At 28.7% G+C, this 8,778-nt stretch overlaps 1 protein-coding gene across 2 annotated transcripts; it reads left to right on the top strand.

Moving 5' to 3' along the window:
- The first annotated feature begins 976 nt into the window (after positions 1-976).
- On the top strand, positions 977-4,058 carry LOC107909210 (calmodulin-binding receptor-like cytoplasmic kinase 3). Of its 2 annotated transcripts, none has more exons than XM_041075261.1 (8): positions 977-1,148; positions 1,415-1,919; positions 1,997-2,203; positions 2,302-2,549; positions 2,768-2,933; positions 3,023-3,112; positions 3,194-3,492; positions 3,577-4,058. In XM_041075261.1, exons 2-8 carry the CDS (start codon positions 1,661-1,663, stop codon positions 3,778-3,780), a joined length of 1,473 nt encoding a protein of 490 aa, XP_040931195.1. In that variant the 5' UTR covers positions 977-1,148; positions 1,415-1,660; the 3' UTR covers positions 3,781-4,058. The 2 variants fall into 2 exon arrangements, with proteins under 2 accessions (XP_040931195.1, XP_040931196.1); XM_041075262.1 differs by having other exon boundaries at positions 1,147-1,302.
- The last annotated feature ends 4,720 nt before the right edge of the window (positions 4,059-8,778 follow it).

Genomic DNA, 8,778 nt, shown 5'->3' with positions numbered 1-8,778 from the left:
CTAGTCTTTGGGTCAAATTATAAATTTATTTGTCAAAATTTAGTCCTTGTAATTTATGTAAATTAAGAAGTTAGTCTAACTATTGAATACAATAAAAAAAACTGACACTAAATCATTAACTTGAAAATCAATAAATCAATAAATTAATAATTTATGTTAATTTATATAGATGAAATTTTTATTTAAAAACTAATAAATTATTGTTGACTAAGTCCTAGTTCGGTTCATATTGATATTTTTGTCTATTTTAGAGGACGTAAGTTTAAGTGTGTTGAAATACATTTATTCTTCTATTTTAAGGGTTGGGACTTGGGAGGGACTATGAATAATGTTCGGCATTTTTATAAAAAAAAATCAAATTATTTATTCCAATATATATTTTTTAATATGAACCCATTTGATCTCTAAGATTGAATTCCGTTAAAGTATAATGACATGACACTCTAAAATTATATCATATCATCACATAAATTTTTTAAATACAAATTTTAAATTTTCTTGTATTTTCCAAATTATATTTTTTTTTTAAAAAGGAAAATTTTATCGGAATCCAGGTTCAGGGATCAAATTGAGAAAAATTATCAAGTTTTGATACTAACATGAACTAAAGTATACAAAAAAATGAATATGTTCGTGTTTGTCTCATGTTCGTTTAAGTTAAACAAATGAACGTGAACACGTATAATTTTAAATAAATGAACGTAAATTTTTTTTTGAAATTATTAACAAATATGAACTGAACACGAACAAGCGTAAAAGTATATAAACTAGCATTAATGGAGGCCCATTTATTTAAGCTCGGTTAATTTAGAACTCTAGGACCAAATTAAAAAAAATATCAAGTTTCAAGATTAATATAGACTCAAAAAATAAATTCAAAGATAAAATTGAAAACAATTACCAATTTGAAGGACTAAATATTACTTTATCCCCAAAAATATCTATTTTACAGCCATGCGAATCGTCAAATCTCAAAACCCCACACCATATATTCTTTCTTCCTTGCCAAAGGCAAAGTCAGGTCTTTCCTTACGATATTTCACACGCTAAAACGACTGTAATTACGTGCATACATACATACATACATACATATATACTTACACCATCAACGACCTTAAATAACTAGCCGCCTTCTGTCACTTTTTCAGGTTCGGTTTCCTGCCACATTTCTATGTTTTTTTTTATTCTTTTGAGGTTTTTATACGTTTTTGCTATCTGGGTCTGTTTCATTTCTCAATTTGGTGAATTGGGTCGTTTTGATTCTTTTCATCTGTTGTGTATTCTTTTAGGGTTTTTAGAAAGGTTGAATTTGTCTCCAAGAACTATGGGAACTTCATTTTTTTAGTTTTCAGCTAAAAAGTTTTTTTTTTCTTTTATCATAAAGTTTATATCTTTGAGTTGAACTTTTTTGCAGGGGTTTCACTGTTCTGGCTGATTCAATCAATTCAAATTTCAAGACTTTTGGTCCAATTTTTTACTTGTTCTTTGTTAATTTGTTGAGTTGGAGATACTATAAGCTTCAATTTTTTGAGCTTTTTTGTTTGCTAACCTTTGAATCAAAGCTTATTAGGGTTTATATTACTGTATTGATCCGAATAATTGATGATTCGTTTGTAATTCGGGTTTTTTATGGAAGTTTGAGTGTGTTAATTCATTGAGAATGGCTGCTTTTATGTTTAGTCTACTGCTGTTCATGCAAGTATCGAGATCCTTTGCTTCCAGTCTCGAAGTAAAGTTGAAGATTTGCGGCGCTGATCGCTTAGAGTATTCGAATTCATTCGGTTGTGAACTGTTTTATTTGAATGGTAATCTGGTAGATAAAGTTCTGTTCTGTAAGGCCCTGCAGTTTCACTATGCAGAGCATTGTGCGTTTGAAGGTTATATGGGAACTGATTACTGTGAGTTGGACCTTTCATCAGGTATGCACTGTAATACGTGTTTCGGGTTTATGAAAAGTTTAGTGCTTGATAGAAGAAAATTCCGGGTTTTTTTGCAGCTGAATTGTCCATAGGAAGAAGAAAATTATTGCGGGAGCAAAAGAAGAAAGATGATAATCCGGAGGGGAAGAAATATTCAGCCTCGTCCAAAGTCGGGATAGCAGCATCGGGAATTGTTTTGACATGTTGTGTTTTTATCTGCCCTTGTGTTTATAGGAAAAAGAGAGAAACCGCCTCTACTGTTCTTAAAAAGGAGCCGAATTCAAGTGAGTGTTAACTTACCTAAGCTGTGCATCTTGTCCGTTTTGGCATTAATTTAGCTTCTCTGTTAATGCGGCATAAACAAATGGTTCTGTTCTTGCAGGTGATTCAACGTCCCCTTTAGATGTGAATATTCATGTTCCTCATGAAAAGGTTCCTCCTAATCCTTCAGTATTCTCAGTGTCTCCAAACCTCAATAGAACCGGGTCAGTGCATCTCAATCTAGCACAGGTCACCAGAGCTACCCGTAATTTCTCACCAGCTCTACAGATAGGTGAAGGGGGGTTCGGAACTGTCTACAGGGCTCAGCTAGATTCCGGTCAGGTGGTTGCCGTTAAACGAGCAAAGAAGGTAAGTAAACCCACTAGTACAGTAGTTTTGAAACTGGTTTTCTGAAGGATTCTCGGATACATTGACATGTTAACTGTCTTTATCGGTGATGGACTTGGAACTGGCTTAAATTAAATTCTTGGCTTCTTTCTTTTGTAGTGCTTGTTTTTATGATTAAGTTTTAAACCCATCTTATTTTTCCGATCATGCTGTTTCGGTTGACATAGAATATTGTCTAGGAACATTTTGAGAATCTGCAAACTGAGTTCAGCAGTGAAGTTGAACTTCTATCCAAGATTGATCATAGGAACCTTGTGAGGCTTCTTGGTTATGTCGATAAAGGAAATGAACGGCTTATTATTACGGAATATGTACCGAACGGTACTCTAAGAGATCATTTGGATGGTAAGCTCTTTCGAGACCATAATAACTGCCAATTTTTCAACGATATTGCTCAAATCTTACAAATGGTAACTGCTACTATTCCTTGGCAGGTCAACGAGGCAAAATCTTGGATTTCAATCAGCGACTTGAAATTGCCATTGATGTTGCTCATGGCCTTACCTATCTCCATCTTTATGCAGGTAAGATAAAACTCGCAGAATTAGCTGGTTTTGGCCTTACTCCTTTATTTCTAAGCAATTTCGTTCTTTATCGTGAACCAGAGAAGCAAATTATTCATCGAGATGTGAAGTCATCCAACATTCTTCTTACGGAAAGCATGAGAGCCAAAGTGGCTGATTTTGGATTCGCGAGACTTGGTCCCATGGATTCGGACCAAACACATATTTCAACCAAAGTGAAAGGAACAGTTGGTTACCTTGATCCCGAGTACATGAAAACCTATCAACTCACGACCAAGAGTGATGTGTACTCGTTTGGGATTTTACTTATCGAAATTCTGTCCGGCCGCCGTCCTGTGGATCTAAGGAGACCTGTTGAAGAGCGCGTCACACTTAGATGGGTAAACTTTCATTGCATTCAAATCATTAAGTTCCAAAAACCCGAGGTTGTTATTCACATCATTAATAGTTTTATTGTCATATAGGCATTCCGTAAGTTTAACGAAGGACAAGCCGTGGAACTAGTGGATCCTATGATGGAAGAAGCTGTTGGTGCCGAGATAATAGTGAAGATGTTTGCATTGGCATTTCAATGTGCAGCACCCATAAGACACGACCGGCCGGAGATGAAATTCGTGGGAGAACATTTGTGGGCGATAAGAGCCGACTTTCGTAGGAGTTCGAGATGAGGCTAAGCACAAAGAGAGGCTTTGAGAGTAGTCTTCTCTCCCCTTGATTGTTAATTTGTTCTGCCCTCGGTTCAAGCTTTTCCGGAAAAACCGGAATTCGTATTTAGGAGGAAGCTGTGATGGAACTTTTGCCTGGTTTTCTTGCTTCAAGTATCTCATACTGTCGTTTGTGGCAAAGCTTAAAAAGTAAATACGTAGATATATTTACTCACCTGTATGATTTAGAGGCTTCACCTTTTCCAGTTCAATTTTATTTATATATATCTAAAGTTTTTCTACATATTTGGAGGGTCGTATCCTCGTATACCCGTGTCTGAAATGTTTAGGGTACAAGTTTTGGATGCGGGTTTTTTTCTCTTTAAAACCCGAAAATGGACTTGGAAAAAATAGGCCCAGCCCATTTTAAACTTATTCTTCGGGTTTTATATTTGTATCCAAATCTTTTGAAGTTCTATTTGTTTCATTGAAAATGAATTTCGGAAAATGATTTTTCTAGAAAAGTTAAAAATTTTTGGTGTTTGGATGAATTTGTGTAAGATATTTTCTGTTGTTTGGTAGATATCCTGAAAATATTAGTGAATTGATTATAAAGTGATGTTAATGTGAAATTATAATAAATAATGAATTTTTATGATATTAAGGATTAAATTGTAAATTTTGTAGAATTTATAATTGAAAAAAGAGAAGTGATATGCATGAAAATTTGGTATGTGAAATGAGATATTATAAAGAATTATTTGATTAAAGTGCTTATATGGTAAAAATAAATTACATGGTAATAGGGACTAAATTAAAAAATATATACAAAAATTTAAGTGTGAAACAATTTAACGTGTGAATAAGAAAATTATGATAAAAATCTAATAAATATGTCATGAAATGATGATATATGCGTAAAGTATTGTAAAAGTGAAATTGTGGAAAAATATGAAATTTTTATGATGACGAGGATTAAATTATTAAACTTGAAAAAATATGTTGATGAAATAATAGAAGCGAAATATATAAAAATTTGATATGCGAAACAATATATTACACAAAGCACGAAATTATACAAAAATTAAAATGAATATGACACAAACAAATCAACATGCCAAAATCAACAAAAATCAAATTATTAATGTATAAAAACATTGTAATAATTTCTTATATCTTAAATTGGTTTTTAAACTTAGAATTATTTTAATTGAATCTTGAAAGTATTGATATCATATCAAATATGCCCTTCAATTAGCCTAGTCCTTAGTTTGGGTGTTAATGTTAGTTCAAATTTGACGTGGAGTACATTTAAAATATGTAGGTTAAATTGTAAACATCTGTGTGACTACCGCATCAATAACTTGGATTTAATATTTTTTAAATTAAAAAAAAAATACTCTTCTAAATTATTTTATACCGTTTGTTTTTCATGTCCAACATGTTTATGTGATAAGTATACACATGTTTATAATTTGTTGCATGTATTTTAAAAATGCTCTACATCAGATTCAAACTAGTAATCAACATCTAAATTAACGGCTAAGTTGACATAATGATATGATTGGTACAATACTGATACTTTAAGGATTCAATTAAAATATTTTAAAGTTTAAGGATTAATTTGAAATCTAAGTAATACTCTAGGGACTATTAGTTAAATTAACCCAAAGACAAATATTGCAAACCAATTTTCATATACTCACATTATGTTTAAATTTTTGACAAAAATTTTTAATTTTTAATTTTTTTTGTGTTTTAGATATTACAAAATTATATTAACTTTGACATATAAATATTTCATATAATGTGAATGGTCTATATTCATATAGTAGGTTGATTGGATCAGTTAGATCAAAAATCAATAGAGATATCAACAAGAAAGAAGTAAAAAGAAAAGTTAATTAATTCGTGAACTAATTAAGCCGAATTAAAAAATTAATTGAACCCGGATTTTATAATTTTAAATTATTTTTTATTATTACTTTTGCTGTTGAATTTTGTTACAAGGTAAGTTGACGAAAAGGTCAAATATAAAACCCCAAATTGAAATTTAGATTAAATCAGATTATGTTACAAGGCAAGTTGCATCAAATTTGGAGGATATAATTAAAATTTTCAAAATTTTTGAAGAGTTTAATTAAATTTTTTTTTAAATTTTGAGTAAATTAATGAAAAATTTAGCAGTAAATTTTATGAAGTTCAATTAAAATTTTCAAAAAGTTTTTAAAGCTTAATTGAAAATTTAAAAACTTTAAAAGGTATGGTAAAATTTAAAAAATTAAAGGACTTAAATGAAAATTTTTTAAAATTTTAAGAGCCTTACGTATTTACGTTCAATCTTGTTTACGTAAACCCATTATTTAAAGCTATAAAACAAACCCTATGATGTTCAAGTCATGTGTAGACCACGTGCAGTAAAACTGAGTCCTAAATTTCATAAATATAATATGTGATGTATTTATATGTTTAAATATCGTTTTACTTATAATTTAATCTAATTTTTTATTTTATTATCGTACATATTTAATGCATTATTATGGTTAATTAATTTTAAACTATACATTTCATTGTTTATTTTATGTTATTTTTAAACACATATCTATATTCTAAATCTATGATTTTCACACGCATACGCGTATGATAAAATTTCTAGTATAATAATTATTTGATATACTGGTAGTCAAGTTTTTTAACTCATTAAAAACTATTAATTAATAATCCATAAAATTATAGTTTTCATTCTTGTACTATACTTAAATTTAGTGTTTCGTCCATACACTTTTGATTTGATATAATTTGGTCCTTCTACTATTATTAATAATATGATATAATCAGGGGGCGAAGTTAGAAAATTTTTTTAAAAGGGGTAGAATTAATGTATAAATTTTGATAAAAATTAAAATGCAATTTCACCATTGTATTAACTAATATTTTTATAATTTTTTAGAAGACTAAATTAAAATTTTATCATTTTTAAAAAGTTAAAAATACAAATTTATTATTACTAATTTATAATTTTATACATTTTAAAGGGCAAAAATATATTTCAATTTTAGGGGTTCATGCCCGTATTTGCCCCCTTCCTGCGACCCCTGGCCATAGTTAGTACAATATTTTTGGCCAAAGTGTGCATTACCCTTGTTTAGTAAAGTTTGGCTAACGTGGGTATATCCTTTCATCCCTTATGAACCATTGGCTGAAGTTTGATTTTACTACGTTAGTTTTTCATTTACTAATATTTAATACATATTTAAGCACCATTTATAAGTTGGTACGTATATATTTAAATGATGATCGTTATATTGAATATTAATGGATGAAAAAGTAATAAAGTGAATCTTAACTCACGTTACAATAGTAATGGGTAGAAATAAAGTAAATGATAAAATTTTGAGTAAACTATATTGATAGCAGGGGCAAAGCCAAGGGAGGCTGGCATGGGCCTCGGCCCCTCCTAAAATGTAAATTTACTCTTTTGGCCCTTAAATTTTTTAATAATTTTAAATTAATAAAGATAAAATTACACTTTGGCACCCCTAAAATAATAAAAGTTCGATTTAATCCTTTACAAATTATAAAGATATAAACTATAAAAAATTAAAATTTTATCCGGCCCCCCTAAAAATTTGTTCTGGCTTTGCCCTTCAATTCACCTAACTATTAGTAAGTTTTTTTGGTGGTCATATTATTATGAAAAGTTACAAAACAATCATTCAATTATTTGATTTTTTTGTCAGATTGTCTTTCCATTAGCCACTGATTAGTGAAAAAAAATCATAGAATTGGATGATTATTTTATAACCTTACATAGTAGTGATAAAAAAAATAAAATTATTAATAATTGAATAACTACTAGTATAGTTTACTCTAAAATTTATTAGGCGGAGATAAAATTAATTTTTTTCCAGTAAATTTTTTTTAAATGTATTAAGAAAAGTTTAAATTAAATTGTTAAAATGTCCAAACTCATAGTAATTTCTCGATTGGAAATTGTTAGGTATTTTGCCTAATCTGCCGTTTACTTGTAGCTGTACAACGATGGGTGGATGTAGCTCAATACAATAGGCCATGATTTTAAGATGTGGCTTAAAATTATACTCTTATATTTGTTGGGGTTTAAGTAAGGAATATTTAAATTTATTCTGGTTTAGATAAAGTTTTATTTCGATTTTCAATTTGATTATTTTTTATTAAATTAATGTTGATTATAATTGTTCAAATATATAGTAGAGATGTTCACGAATTGAATAAGGAATCGACTTTTTGTCGAGTTTGGGTTTAATTTTTTTAACCTCGAATTGGGTTGATTTGTTGTTTAAAATTAAAAATATATAAAAAAAATAAGTTTATATTAATATTATTATATTTTTAGAATCGGATCTAGATAACCCATCAATACCTTAATTTCTTTAAAAAAAAATTGTTTTTAATGTAAAATTAACACAACATGGTCACTTTTTTATTGAGGTTATGATCAATTTAATTATACATTGATTAGGATTAAATTCTTGTATAATTGGCATGTGTTTTTTTTATATATATTATGATTTCCACGTTTCGTGTTGTGTATAGAGTAAAAATTTAAAAATTAAAATATACTCTATGTCCTTATAAATTTTGTATATTTGAAATTTAATCTTTTACTCTTATTTTTAAAAATTTACCTAACATTTTGAAACTAAAAAAAAATTACTTGGCAGTCTTATAACAATAAAAATAAGTTAAAATTGTTCAAGTGGATTTTTTCTTAAAAACATCCACTTGAACTTATGATAATAAAATAATTTTTTTGTTGGAATAATATTCCTAAGAAAAATTGATATCATCATCATTTTGATTGAAATAATTAACAATATTAAGTATTTAGATTAAATAATGAAATTATAAAAATAGAATCAAATTAAGTAAAAAATAAATATATATAAATTAAATCACAATCTTTAGCATAGAATTAGTGATCAAAAAAGAAAAAAAAATAATAATTAGATGACCTCTACCGAAATTTACCCATAAATTTAA

The sequence above is a fragment of the Gossypium hirsutum genome, chromosome A08, assembly GCF_007990345.1.
Source record: "Gossypium hirsutum isolate 1008001.06 chromosome A08, Gossypium_hirsutum_v2.1, whole genome shotgun sequence".
Lineage (NCBI taxonomy): Eukaryota > Viridiplantae > Streptophyta > Magnoliopsida > Malvales > Malvaceae > Gossypium > Gossypium hirsutum.
Note: the sequence above shows the minus strand (reverse complement) of the source record. Positions and strands in the feature narration are given on the sequence as shown.

Coding starts and splice junctions, on each gene's coding strand:
- LOC107909210 (XM_041075261.1), top strand. CDS start 1,661: ATGGCTGCTTTTATGTTTAGTCTACTGCTGTTCATGCAAGTATCGAGA. Junction 2,204..2,301: donor TAAAAAGGAGCCGAATTCAA/GTGAGTGTTAAC, acceptor CTGTTCTTGCAG/GTGATTCAACGTCCCCTTTA. Junction 3,113..3,193: donor CTATCTCCATCTTTATGCAG/GTAAGATAAAAC, acceptor ATCGTGAACCAG/AGAAGCAAATTATTCATCGA.